Below are 15,064 nucleotides of genomic sequence, written 5' to 3'. Positions count from 1 at the left end.
CTGTATTAACTTGGGTCCTCTAAGGTCCATGGCAGTGTAGAAATTTTCTACTAATTTTTTTTCTATGAAAAATAAATTCTTATTTGAAGAGAATGTTTAATTTGCATCTCAAAATCCTTTAACTTAGGTTAAAGATGTAACATTACTTGAAAAATGAGAAATAGAGAGTGTATTTTAGACTTCAAGCCAATTTGTTGTTGGTTTTCAGGGAGATAAAAGGTTTTGATTTTTTTTTTCAGAAGTTACATTTTTAGCAAGGACTTTTGGAGGAGGCAGAATATTTAAAGTTTTTTTTGGTGTGTGTGTGTGAAAATGGTGTACTTTAAAGATGCTCTTGTCAACCTGATTTCACCAGCTGAAAGTAGCTCCATTTAACAGCGAGTCATTAGGAAAACCTGAAAGATAAGACAATTAAAAGGGGTATATACTATTTAACTTAAAATTTTTGCAGATCTTTCCTTCAGGGTGAGGGGGTTTCCAGTGCAAATAATTTGTCTACAAATGGAACAGCTCATGGGAATTGGCAATATCTCCTGCCAGAATGTCATGCTACACCACTTACTACTATAGTGCTGTTATCAATATAGTTAATCACATTTAATTTCAGTACTTGGAACAATGCAGCACAATAAATTGTGCTTAGAGGCATTTTCCAACATAAATGATCCTGTGATTCTTTGCAGCCAGATGGACTCAGCTCAGTTTTGACTTCGCTACATTTGGATATATATTTCATTACATATGTGTTGCATATGTTGTAAGCTGCTCCTTCTCAACAATAGTTTTTACATCCCTTAGTACACTTTTACCACCATCCTGCTCAGGTGTTGCATAGGTCAACAATTTCTGAAGACACAAGGTTCTTGCAACCAGCAGGCAGGCAAGGAACAAGAGGCGGGGAGAAGAGTTCTTCTTGGAATCCATTTTCTTGAATAAGGTGGAAAGGACAGAAGGAGGGAGAGGAGACAATGGTCCTTAAGCTTGCAGAGACTACAGGCAGGGTGCTCTCAGTTCTGATGATCTTGTGTTTATTCTGCAACAGTGATTTCCATGATTTCCATTGCTGCCCCTAAATTCAATGTCCCTCTATAAAGAGTTTGCACTTCCAGGCAGCTCTTAGCTTTTGATGTCTTCAATTCATTAAAAAGGAAGTATCCAAAGCAATGAAGCAGGAGGAAAATATGTATTTCTGCTAAAATCATTACCTAGAGTTGCTTTACTTCTCAAGTATCCTAGCAGCACTTAGCAGGCCCATTTTAACTTCATCCTGCCTTTTTAGTATGGACCCATAAAAACTGCTTTGATTTAGGCAATAAATATCTTATTAGTTGTTTTTCATTAGCGTTTGAAGAGCAGGATGGGGAATAAATGAATGTACCTGCTTACTCTGGGCATCTGAATTTTCATACATGGATAGGCTTATTTACTACTTCCATAGAGGCCAGCAAGAAGCCATGCAGGAGATCTTTTTTCTTCCTCTGGGGAAGTTGGCCTTCAGGAGAAACAAAATTTCTTACCAATACAGTGAAAACTAGTTGCTTGGATGCAAAAGATAAAAATAAATGTTAAATGAAGACATGTTCACCAGTCAGAGTTGGAATTCTGCATCATAGTGCACAGAATTGACATAGTTTGTTTTTTTCCCCAACATTTGTATCTGTGGATTCATCTATGTACAAATGCCCAGTGGGGGGAGTAAGTGGTCTCTGTCCAAAGTCTTTGGCTATCTGTTTTGGAATCCTTCTTAATCACTGCAAGCATATTTTCTGGTTTCCTCCTGTTTCACAGTTATTGTTGTTGAGACACTGCTTCAAATATATATAATCTGATTTTTTCTCCTTCTTCTTTAGCTTTAAGGTTTCTTTTTTTGTTTGTTTTTTGTTTCCTTAACCAGTAATCTTCTGAAAAGGAGAAATTTCATTTATATGATTTTGATGTACGTATAGCACACAGTATCTTCTCCTAGATATTTTTCCTCCTTGACATCTGCTGAGCTCCCCTACCTTGAAATAAATTTTAAGTAATTTTACGAAAACTTAAAACCTTGTTGTGGTATGAATGAAAAACAGATAGCAAAGTGGGTGATTATAATGGTTCCCCTAATCTTTAAAAGCTAATCAGGTGTGGCTGGAGAGTTTATCTTAAGACTGAATCTAAACAGTCTGTTAAGACTGATTCTAAACAGAATTTGGTTCTCCCACACAAATCTACTTACACAAAAGGAATTTCTACATAACTTGGGCTTTCCTTTTACAGGCCAGTGAATGTAGGATTCCTCTGGTGTCTCTGCCTTTGCTAGTCCCCTGAAATTATTTTCAGGACGCATTTCTTTTAGATTATTTTATTGTGGTTCCTCATAGGAGCTCCAGCCTGCCTCAGATCTCTCCCTCTGGATTTAAACTCCCCACACCCACTCCATGGTGCACAATCTCCTAAGATGAACAGTCACGAGAGATCATGTACATCATGGGGGAAGTGAATTCAGGCTGTGTGGAAGAGGCTTTGATGATACATTTAATCACAAGATTTTCTGACTTGAATGTTTTTACTTGAAAAGCCAAAACTGGAAGAATGAATGTTCCCTTTCTTTCATCCAGTTGTGTTTACATGTCCATATGGTTAGGCCAAGCTTTATAATGCTTCCATGAGAGCTTAAAGGATGATTGTCTTAGTCATAGTTGAGAAAAAACAGGTATCTTCTTGAGCACACAACTTTGTATCTCTGCTAGTTGTTTTAAATGTAGGACATTAATTTTTAAGTTAGATGGTCATAAAATCTTTTTTTAAATGGCTAGAAGTAACATTGAAGTCCACTGATCAGTCTTTCTCAGGGGTGATCTCCTCAGCCATTATTTGCAGATTTTATGTTTGGTCTGTTCTTCCACGATAGCAGAACTGCCCTGCCCTTGCAGCCAGGGCTTCAGTGCTCCACCTTCTTTATCCTTGTCTAGCTTGTCTGACATGTTTGCTTCTTGTGGATTGTATTATGTGCATAGGGAGCATTTTTCTCCAACCCTGTACCTAGAAAACTTCTGTGTACTTGAGCTTGGTTACTGTGCTCTCTTTGGTCTTAGCAGTCCCATTCCTCTGTCATTCTCTGTAGGTTCTGCTTTTTTTTTTTTGTTTGTTTGGTTTGGGGTTTTTTTGTTGGTTTTTTTTCTTCCTTGATGGACCACTTGACCTTAATTAAATTAAATAAGCTATAACTTTCCAGTAAGAATTGAAAGGATTCTACAACAGAGCTCACTGTCTAACTGGAGGAATACTTGCTCAAAAGCAGGGCAGAGCAATGAGGAGCAGGGTGACTTCCTTGTGGTGATACATTTTAGCATTAAGAGATTTTCAGCACAATGCTGAAAGATAACTAACTCTGACACTAAGTTATTTCTGAACAGGTTCCTGTTCAGGTGTCAGGCATGCTACACTGCAGCTGTGGGTTATTTTAACAAAGATAGTTTGGTTGTAGGAAAAAAAATATTTCTTGTAGAAAAAGTATGCAATCTATTTTTTTTGTTTTGTAGTGTTTTTGGACATAAGTGCTCTCTCTCATAACAGTGTTTTGGATAAATCCAAGGTGACCTTGGTATTAAGTAAGCTTACTATGTTTTTTAGCTGATAATATGTTTTGAAGTGTGCTGCAGAAAATTTGTACTTGTAGACACATGCTAAGAAAAATATTTCACTAAAACCTAACCACTGAAGAGATACAAGGGCAGGCAAAACAGCTCTCTAGGATTTTAACTATCACAGTTACAGAGAATGGGGTTGTCACACATCATGACTTGTGAAATCTGTGGCTCAGCATTGCTCTGTACTTCTAGAGTTTGGTGATTTGCAGTAGACCTGACTGGCAATGATGAAAATGCCTCGTGGAATAGTAATAGGGACCTGCCTTTTGCAGACCTGTCCAAAATTTACCCCATGATTAATGGACAGAAACCTCATAAATCACACATCCTTGTTTAGCATCTGGAGCTGTGCTTGTTTGCATCAGGTCATGGTATGATATGATACCCTATTTTGCACAGTGAAGTGTGTTTGTAGATAGAAGAATGGAAATCAAAGGTCTTAATAGAATTGATTTTGTACACCATTTGTTTTCTAAAGGAGATGGATGAGTGAATGGAACTACCTATGTTACTGGAAACTGGCCTTGAGGTAATTACTGAGTGCTGATTCAGTAATGTGGGACAAATTGCAGTTTTAACCTTTCATGTTATTACCAGCATTTGCAAAATATCAGGACACTGTAGGAATTAAGATGAGCTCTATCAGCTTTAGAAGCTGCCATAAGGATTAAGAATTTTTGCAGATGCTCTAATTTAATTTTCTGCTGTATTGAAGACACTTGCTGTGTAGCAAGTTTTTATGATGTGTATAAAAGGTGGGGCAACTTATAAGAAGGTGAGGCTCTCGTGATGCATGTGTTATGTGGTATGATCATTCTGTGGTATGGAAGTATTTAGAAAACATGGTGATGTTTGCTGAATTGTACTGTTTGCTAACGGCAAACATCTTTATCAAAGTGTATATAGTGCCTTTTTGTTCCACCATTTTTAATCTGTCTTTGTATTTCTGGGGCTAGCTATGGGCTAGCTATTCCTTGCATAGTTTTGCTTCTTTCCTAAGGACTGTGCAGAGGCAGGCACTAGCAGCACTTATTATCTTGATTAGCTTGGCTTGTTCCTGAAGTTGTGGCCTTCTGAGAAATTGTTAAAAAAAGAGAAAAATCTAATAAGTTAGTGTCATTGCTAAGTTGAAACTGCTGGCCAGGTTTGTTACCTCATACACTGGTGTCAGCCAGGAGTGAGCTGTATTGAAGGTGCCGGTGTATAAAAGCAGTATGAAAGGAAAATTTTATCCAGACTATTACACCAGTGTAGTTTGATTGTGGCTTTCCATCTGATCCACTTGTGGGTGGCTATACCCACAGTAGAGAAAAGATTCATCTGGCTCATATACTGTTTTTAAGACTGTTGTTGGAAATGTCATGGGAAGGATTAAGAAACAGGGCAATTATGGGGAAATCTTTTCCTTTGTGTATCTTCCCAGCTACTGAATGTCGGTCAGACTTTCTGAGCCAGAAATTCTCCTCATAAGAGAAAGAGACTACAGCTGTTCAGGCAGCTGTAATAGGCAAAAGCTCCTTGTTATGTGTGACCAGAATTCCCCATGACAGCATTTTGTAGCCTTGTTAATTATCCAGGGCTGCTGGCATGGGTGCTCTGACAGGCTTTGGTGCCTCGGGGTGTGGAGTGTGGTTTGCCCCAGAAGAGAGGTCTTGGGGTTTACAACAGCTGACAGCTGTACATTAAAATGAACATTTTATAATGTACATTTGCCCCTGACACCTGTACATTGCAATTCAAGGAAGACCCATTCTGACGGAGGAGTTTCCTAAGGTGGCAATACTGGATACTGGGTTTAGACATCCCTTGGCTTCTGTCAGAGTGTTTTTTCTTCTCCTGCTTGTAACACTGCTTAGGAAGATTCTGACAGGTTCTTTGGCCACGTAGCCAAAGTTATTTCAGTTCTGGAAAGTATTTGAACAACACTCCCGGGGTGATGGGAGTGATAAAAGAGATAAGGAAGGGAGAGGAAAATTACCTATGTTTGCAGATTTTTGTCACGTGGTTTCAGAGGGGGTAGGTGATTTGCTCACCAAAATCTTAGTTTGGTTTGAAGTCAATGGCCTATTTGCAGTAAATTTATACTTACATGCAGTGTGGGAAGTCCAACTGCCTGGCCCAGGGCTACCAGAAAAATCACTTTGTCGTGGGAAGCTGTGTGAGTTCTGGGAAGTTCTTAGCAGATGCTGTGTTCCAGGACTGCCAGGTTTGAACTTAAACATAGAATAAAACAGCCTGAGTTGCTCTGTCTATGGCATCAGAGCCTTTTCACCTTAAGAAGCTGCATAGACCAGCCTAAGGTCTTGTTTCCTCATAGTCTACCTTCACATCCCTGCAGTGCTGAGGTCTTTGTTCTGAAGACAATGCAAGTTCCATATTTAAACAATTTTCACTGGCCTCTCTGGAGTTGCTCCAGGTTGTGCCAGTCATACTGGATCAGAATCAGGCTATATTCTCTTATATTAGGCAAATGCCTTACAAAATCCTTTGTTCTGTTAAAAAATTTCAGACAAATTTGTGTTTACTTTAGATAGACCTACTTAGAGAAGGACTGCAAATTCAAGAAAAATATATGAAGTCAAGTTGTAGTGACTTTAAATTACTCTTTCCTTAACCTGTTATTTCTTGTGTTTTCTTGTTCATGTTGACTGATTGTCTCTATTTCTTGTCAAACTGGCTAATTTTGCTTTGAGATTCCATTTCAGAGCTAGTTTTGTCTTCTTCCCTCAGACTTCACCTTCCTTCTTTATCATCCCTTTTGCAATGTCTTTACTGCAGCCCGTCAAGGGTAAGCATTTTCAAAAAGCTTTTTCTTCTTCTAAGCTTTGGTGTAATTAAAGAGATGGCTGCTAAGAGATTGTGGAAAGCATCATTAAGAGGGTCTGAATTGCTGTTTTCCTTACTTTTTTCCATGCACAGGTTTCAGATCAGAATTTATGGGTGAATGGGATAGCAGCATCCCAGGATATTCCTGAGCTGAGATTGTAACCATGGACAGAATAAAAGGAGACTGTGCCAGTCCTGTGCAACCAGGGGATGCAGAGGGGAGCGGGACCGGAGAGCAAGACCCAGAACTAACTGTGTTGGGAAAAGCACAAGAGTTCTTTCAGATTTGTGATCTTGAGGGCAAAGGCTTCGTCACTCGTCAAGACATGCAGGTAAAGCAAAATTGGTTGTGTGAAATACACAATGAGAAAAGCTCCTAAAGCCCTTAACAAGTTCAGACCGACTAATTTAGAGTTTAAAATGTTAACACCTTCCTCATAACTTTAAAGAGATATGTGGGATTTAAAATAATATCTTTAAAGTCTTACATAATGCTTGCATTTTTTTTCTCACAGACAAAGCAACAAAAAAGTGGAAAATCTAAGTAAATTAACTTTTAAAAAATGCCCCGGGAATTCAGTTCTGTTCTTGTTGAAAACATGGAAACACCATTAAATTCATTACTTTGAGGTTTGCCACAGTGTCAGGCGTGCATTCAGTCCACCAATTTGATCCTTTTTTTCAGCTACATTGTGTAAATGAGGTCTTTCACTGTGGCTTCACTGTCAGACTGGTGAAGTCTCAGCTGGATCACATATAGGAAGGTATAGAGGAACAGTATTTTTTGCATTACTCAGTGTTGGCAGAAATCTTAGGAAATTGTCCTTAATTTGTTTGAGGGCCCAAAATCAGATTTTCTGGATATGCTGATGAGAAAAAGCAGCTATATATAATAAAAGCTTTTGAAAACATGATTGTGGCACATTGCAGAAGTGATAGGATGATTTGAACCAGTGTGTGGCAGAAAACAGGAATACACTCATGCTTGACATGCAAAGCATAATTTGTGTTAATCCGTTTCTACTTCAGTACTTACGGATGAAACAGAACTGGGGAGCAGGAGCAGAACAACTTCATCATGATCTACTACTAAAGAAAGCATCTAATAGAAAATTTGGAAACTTTCCCTGTCCTCAGAAACAAAGTTATCTGAGTGTATGAAAACAGAGTTGAAACAACTGCTCAGTTTGCTAGCTCTCAAGAGCTTTCTTTGCAGCTGTGTGTAGCTGAGTTTTCTGATGACCTCTGTTAATTATGCAAAGTTGAAAAAAGAGAGGAATGTGGATGCTTGCTCTGCTGTAGGCTTTGCCAATCTGCCTTATCTCACTGAAGTAACTGAATGCAAAAAACCAAATATATTGCCAGTGATAGTTTCTGGTAAATCCAAAGCCACAGAGAGTTTAATGGATTACAATTTTACAGTCTTTCCAAAAAACTGAATAGCATATATTTTTGCCTAATGGAAAAACCAGTATATTTACATGTATGTATACATTTATAAAAAGTTTTAATACCTGTTTTTTGCAAGGAATGTAAAATTATTTGTTTGTGTTTGACTCTAGGTTTATGCTTAGAGTGCTGATAAATTTATACTCCAGGTTCAAAAACAGCTCTTATAAAAGATGCAGTAGAAACAGTGTTGCAAAAAGCAAATAAAGTTTTATTTCATTCTTCTATTTCATCATGAGTGTTTACTATATCTGAAAACTTCATCTATGGATGTAAGTGCATGTAAGTTCTTTTATACAGAAATAAAGGTGCTATGGGCATTTGAGATGGTGTTTCTTTATACTTGATTTCAGTTCCTGAATTTTTCATGATGTTTGCTCCCTATAAGAAAAACATAAATCAATAAAATAAATACTTTTTTTCCTTCAAAACATATAAAAGTGTTGATCACTTTTGCATTTTGCTGTTTGGCACGTCTATACTGCTTATCATTCCTGAAGCTTTGCTTCAAATGTAGGATGCTAATGCTCAGCTTTTTAAACTTTAGTCATGGGATACAAGGCATTATTTCAACAGAGAGTGCTAGGTATCTAAAATTCAATTAGTCTTGATGGAACAAATCTTGCAGTGTTTTCTCTTGTGTCTATAACAGTAACTACACTAAAGATTTGCTCCTCCTTGATTATATGATGTTGTCTATTGTGAGAGGATGTTTAATAGCTGGTTTTTAAAATAAATTTAATTCCGTTTCCAAATACCAAATATACCCAGCTTTCAAACCAGCAAGAGGTTTTCTGAAATGGCAAGAAAGAAAATTCTACCTTAGACTTCAAACCACAGTGTCATCTATTGGTCCTTAAGGTTATAATGAATAATGAAAATTAGTTCTGTAAAATGTTTTGTTCTAATGTGCATGGTAGGATTGAGTTCAGATCTTGCTCTTAGCTATTTGACCTCTGTCCTTTTATTTAGCTGAGTAAAAGCTTGGAATTTTGACAGAATTAAGCACAGATGTCATGAAACCACAGAGCACGTTTGGTGGCAGTGCAGATAGCTTTTTTGAAGCTACAGTGGTATCTCTGGATATGTTTTATTTTGTTTTCTTTTCTTTTAAAAATTTTAGGAGCCTCATATTGAAAGGGCCTGTGTATTTTTACAGTAAACTTGAAATGAGCAAATGAACAAAAACACAATTATGAGACCAATAACATTTTGCTTTCTTTGCCATAGGCCACCTTAATTTTTTTATTAAGAAAAAACCCCAAGGGATTGGGAAAACACTGACTTAGTCTTAGTAAGCGTGTCTCAGTTCATGAGAGTCTATAAATTATCCAGAGGGAATTTCATGTCGCAAAATGTTGGTACATTCTTTAGAATCTCCTATTTTCATACCTTCTTTGTTTTTCCAAGAAAATGCAAGTAACTGTGGTACTTTCTACTGTAAATTTAGTGTAATTCTCATGAGAATTTGGAGGCTGCATTAGGGCACTGCAGCTGTGGTTGGAGAAGGCCATATCTGTCAGTCAGGTTTGCAGCAAGACCTGCAGGCTATTGCACTGGAATAGCAGCTGGGTCTGTGTTTTTGACGTGGTCCAATGGGTGCTCCTTCAGCAGGACCCAAAGATCTGGTGGTAAAAGAACATTTTCTGTTTTTCTGAACACAATAAAGAGTAATTTGTTTGAAGCACCTTCTGCCTCATCGGTATAAGAATTTTAGGGGAGAAGCTGATTCAAAAGTTTCCCTTTAGGGGTTAGAGACTGAAATCCAAACTTTGGGAAGATGGGTGTGTTTAAGTAAGAAACTGGAGACAGGTGATGAAATAAGTAATTTAAACTCAGTATACATCAAGTTTTCATAGGTTTTTTTTTGGAAGCATGCAGCAATACATAACTAATCCTGCCCAGAAATTGCTTTGTGGCTGTTCCAGATAATTCTGTGCTTTAGGTGTTCTATTGCTTTCATTTCTCGGGACTACCTTGGAATTCCTTTTACCACTCTTCCATTTAACCCATACAGTTCATAAAGCATACCCTAAACCCTCTGTGGCAACCAGGGAACTGCTGGTTAATGCACTCAGCCAGTTCTTACCTTGCCTATTCAATATGCCTTAGCATATTGAATAGTGGTTTCTGCTGTTTTGGATTGCAGGATAAAAAGTTTTTTGGCCCTGAATCCCTCCCCCACAACTGGAACAGATCAGCACTTTTAATCTAATTTTTTTAATCACTTTTTATCAACCTACTAGCTTGCAGTTTTAATGTGTTTTATATACAACAGGAGCTCAGGGGGGGATTAAAATGTTAATTAATAAAGCAGAGGACTCAACCAGTGTGCATTTATATTGCTTCTCAAGCTGAGGAAAGGTTTTAATTTTCCTAGTGCTGTCTCCCAGTGGAAATGCTGGTTATCAGGGTTGTTTGCCACTCTAGTTTCCTCCTGTTTCTGGGAATCTGTTTGCACTTTTGTAAGAATTAGAGTTAAACCATTAGGATGAGTTTTACGGAATTCTTTTATTTATGCCTGTCTTTAGATCATCAGGCAAAAATAAGTGATCCTTGTGAAGCTGGTTTTATGAAGCTGTGTCTTTTTTGGTGTGGGCTTACTGCATTTCAGAAGTAGACAGTTGTGAGCTCCATTTAACTCATTGAGGGAGCAACAGGTTTGGTCCTTGGACCATGAAGCTTTCTTGACTTAATTTTATTTACTTACTTATTTATGTACACTTTTTGAATCAGCTTGAATTAGGTCAGTATATCCTCTACAGTGAAGTCATCTGGAGAGTCTCTTGCTTGACTTTATGACGTGGAAAGAACTAACTGTACAGTTCTGCTGCCAAGTTTCTCCAGTAGCCTGATAACCAAGGCATTTCACCAAGATAAGCCATTTCACCAGGATGCTGAGGCTCCACCTCAAGTTCTTCCTCTTCCCTGTGTTACTGTAATTTGTGGCACCAGGCAGTTGTTCTCCTTGCATCATTATAATGGATTCATAAATTCAGATAAAGAAGTCATTAAAGCAAATGCTCCTCAGTTGATCTGGTTTTGCTCTGTAATTGTATTTTCACTTGGGGAAGCAAGTACTATGCTGTACTATGGATGTTTGTAGAGTCCAGTCTTCCTCTTATCCTGTAGTAATGGGTAAAGTTACTGCATGTTTTGTCATTACAGAGACTGCATCCTGAGTTACCTCTTAGCCTGGAAGAACTTGAAAAAGTTTTTGTTACACTGGATGCTGATGGAAATGGCTCACTTACCCCAAAGGAGTTCATCACAGGATTCAGTGAGTTTTGGAAAACATGTTTCCTCTTTTGAGCTTTATTCATGTTCTTTATTCATGTTCTGTACTCTGCACTTCAATCAAGAAGAATTTTGTCTTAACAGTACACTTAATAATGCACACAGGGAGCCAGACTAAATATAGCAGATGTATGTAGCAGAGGAAGAAGTGGTCAAATTATAGGAATAAATAGATAAAGGGCTCCAGGGTCTTTTTCTCCTGTGCAAAATGGCAAGCCATGACACAATATGAGAAAATGATGTAATCATCTGAATCACATCTGTTTTAAGCTGTTGAGTAAATATGTGTACAATTTATTGAAGGTTTCCCTTGGGTAGGTGGTGGGGAGGTCTTGTGTTATTTCATATCAGGCAATAAGACATGAAAGACAATTAAAATTATCTCTAATCTCAATGCAACACAATGCTAGGAATGTGTTAACTCTACTGTCCTTAGAGCTGTAAGAATGCTTTCTACAATGAATTAATTCTTCAAGTGATGTTAATTTATTTCGAAACAAAACAGGATGAGGCAATTATTACTACTGTAAGATGTGACCTGGTAAGTTCTTTGTAACTGCCTGTTTTGCAAGTGCTCTTACTGTCACAGTCTCTGTATTTTGTCACAGGGTGGTTTTCTCCCCAGCTGTGACATTCCAGATGAGATGACGATGTTAAACTGTGCTTGGTTGTGCACGTAGAATCAATTTTGTTCTTAATTTTAGCTCTGCTAGATAAGGTTTAAGCATTTTCTCTAGAAAACTGAATCTCATCTATGCTTGAATTGTAACAGTAGATCTCAATTTAGTTACTATCTACAGTCCAACAAACAGGAGCTTCATTTTTATTTGAAAATCATCAGCAGTTTGAAACTAATTCTCTCATGTCCCACCTCTCCCACTGTAGAGGTAGATCAAGTATCTTTATAGAGTATGCTCTAATCTGAAAATTTACATTATTAAAAAATGAAGTAATATATGCTTTGCTTTTCATAGGTTAAATTAAATTACTTTCATAAGCAGTCCCTGCATAACCAAAACTCTTTATTAAGGAAGGTTGTAAGTGCTGCCATCTCAAGCAGCTCCAGATCCTGGGGATTCCTCCTGCTCAGCTGCTGGAGCCCAGTCCAGAGGTCCATGTGGATGTGGCCACTGCTTCCCTGTTTGCAGGTTCAGCTGGTAGTCAAGTTAAACAAACATGTGCCCCAAAGACACCCACACAGGCACACAGGGAACATGGACCACACCACTTGAAAGACAAGGATAGACAGCATAAGGCATGGTGTATTTTAACCTGCTATACAGCACTGGCAGGTATTTTCCAGGCTAGGTAGTCCTACATTTGGCTGGGTGATGGTGTTGGCATTCCTGGTAGAAGCAGAAGCTGTAGTAGATAAAACTCTGCTTGAGAAGGCACAGTGGTGTCTGGATAAAGCTCATCCTGCACCAATTACTGCGGGAGAGTCCTGTTTCTATTTCTAAATGGTGGCAAATCTGAAATTTACTGTAACCTCTCTTTGCAACATACTCCATTCTGTTGCAAACATGCTCCGTTGGGTGCTATGAGAAAAAATGCAAGATGGACTTAATAAAAACATAAAATCACACCAAGATTTCAGTTTCCTTGGATCCATAGTAATTCATGTACTGGAACTTGGAAAATAACAAAAAATCCTGTGCATAAAATCACAGTATTCCACATCCCCCCCCCCCCCCAAAAAAAAAAAAACCAATTTTGACCTGCAGATGTTCAAATAAAATAGATGGTACATTTAGAATTTGATGGAATGTATCTGGTCTGTGGCAACTGAGCACAAATATATTGATTATTCGTGTAGCAATTGCACTTCTGGACCCTCACCATAAAACTACTGTTAATAAAATGTGGCTATCTGTATGCAATTTGTATGGGAATTGAATGTGTGTCTTTGGTCATGCACTAAAATGAATTTTAAATTTTATTTAATGTACATTTTATCAGTACTGATATTTTAGATTCCTAATCTATTTCAGCCTATCAAGAAAGAAAACCACAACATTTATGAAGAGTTGTTACTGCAATTTATATCCTTTTATGTTTTTGCATGGAGATACTAATTTTTTTATTATGTTTGTGAATTTGGGGTGGATGATTTACTGAAAGTTAGACATTAAGCTGGGCACAGAGCCAGCCCATAGAACTCAGCGATTCTTCTGGCGTGCCCCATCCTTTTGTTGTTTATTTACCGTAAATGTTGAGCTTTAGTATGACATTTCTTCTTATAGTAATTTCTGAAAATGCTAATGTGTGTAATTTCTAATTCTTAGGCCAATTTCTTTTGGAGCAGATTGCTTTGAAAAATGATATGGTGCAACCATCAGAAGGTGAAACAGCCTGCCCAGTTAGATATGAAGAGACCATGAGTGGTGATGAGGATGAAGAATTCCAGTTCTCAAATCTGATGGATCGGCTTGGAGCTGCGAAGGTTTTGGATGAGTGAGTTCTCACAGCAATTGTAATCAGTTGTATGACCTTTTATAATTCACCTCTGGGTTTGATTTTAATGGAATCCAAGATGAATGGTGAGAACAGAAGCTGCTCAAAACCACAGAAATTCTTAAAAAAACCCTGATTTTATTGCTGTCAGGATAAAATGCCATTTAGCCAAAATTTCTAAGAGCAAAACTGTTGTACTCCAGGCACATGAAATGTGTTTTTCTGCCATGTGAAAGCTGTACCACTTGATGTGCCATGGGATCTGAACATAGATAATTACAAGCATGTAATCCACAGATGTCACTGATTTTCAGTCAATGCATGATGACTGCTATTTTTGGCAAGGGCTGTGTTTAAAGTGCACCATAAGAAGGGACATTTTCTCCACTTTTCCTGCTTTTTCTCCTCTTCATGCGTAATTGCATGTTGTGATTGCTCTGGTAATGCTACTTCCTCCAAGGCCAGGATGGCTCACTGTGAAACATGGATCATAAAACCTGCTGAAAGCTTTTTGTGTGCTGTCATCACATTCATTGGTCAATAACAATGAATACTGTAGAACAAAAAACAGCGTTGGGCAAAAATGGGAGAGAGTTAGGACAAGTGGTACAAATATTTAAGAAATACATCGGTGATTCTTACTATGGAATAAAAGTGCTCATCAGACCTTCTCTTCCCCTGATTTCCTGTTCCAGGAAGCAGTTCATTGTCAGTCACCCTGAAAGGCTTTCATTATGAAGAGATATTTATCACCCACTTTTTCTGTGCTTATCCTCATTTTGTCCTTTAAGTACATCACTCTTTGCTGGCTAGGTTCAGGCTTGCCATGCTCATGGAAGAGTGAGTCAGGAATAAACAAAACGGTCCAGAAGAATACTGGGAAAGTATTAGAAACCCATTATCATTCACAATAGAGCTGTCAGTGTCTGCTGAACAGATTTGGAAACACAACATTATCTTGGTATATCTTTAAATCAAAATTTCAAGACATTTTGTTCTGCTTTTTGTAGCAGACTCACTGTGGACTAAAAATGTATTGAAAATGAAAGAATGCGGTGCAAATGCAATTTGTTATATCTACGTTACTTAGGAGTCTGAATCTCATTCATTTCTTATGTGGAAGGGATTTTGATCAGCTTTTCCACTGCCCCTTCCCCACTAGATTTGTGGGAACTTTACTTCTAATAGAAGTGATGGCAGGGCATACTGTATCTCACCTGTCTCCTTTCTTACCCATCCTGTTTGGGTGGAGTGTCTGGCAAGGCACCCACTAAACAAGCAGTACCTGTGCTATTCTGCAGTCAGGAACGGCCAGATGTTACAAGGCATTTTTTAAAAATAAATTCAGTCTCCATCATTTCCCACCCCCTCATCCTTTTCAAATCTGGCACTGTTTAAGTTGTTTTTAA

At 38.0% G+C, this 15,064-nt stretch overlaps 1 protein-coding gene across 1 annotated transcript in view; it reads left to right on the top strand.

Annotated features, from left to right (window-relative positions):
• The first annotated feature begins 6,619 nt into the window (after positions 1–6,619).
• Positions 6,620–15,064, top strand: part of CRACR2A (calcium release activated channel regulator 2A) — a 42,555-nt gene continuing 34,110 nt past the window's right edge. Inside the window, exons 1-3 of the mRNA XM_062513626.1 lie at positions 6,620–6,787; positions 11,073–11,184; positions 13,487–13,655. Of these exons, the coding sequence (XP_062369610.1) occupies positions 6,620–6,787; positions 11,073–11,184; positions 13,487–13,655 (449 nt within the window). The remainder of the gene's footprint in view (positions 6,788–11,072; positions 11,185–13,486; positions 13,656–15,064) is intronic.

This window comes from Cinclus cinclus, chromosome 2 (assembly GCF_963662255.1).
Source record: "Cinclus cinclus chromosome 2, bCinCin1.1, whole genome shotgun sequence".
Taxonomy (NCBI): domain Eukaryota; kingdom Metazoa; phylum Chordata; class Aves; order Passeriformes; family Cinclidae; genus Cinclus; species Cinclus cinclus.
This window is presented reverse-complemented; position numbering and strand designations above follow the sequence as displayed.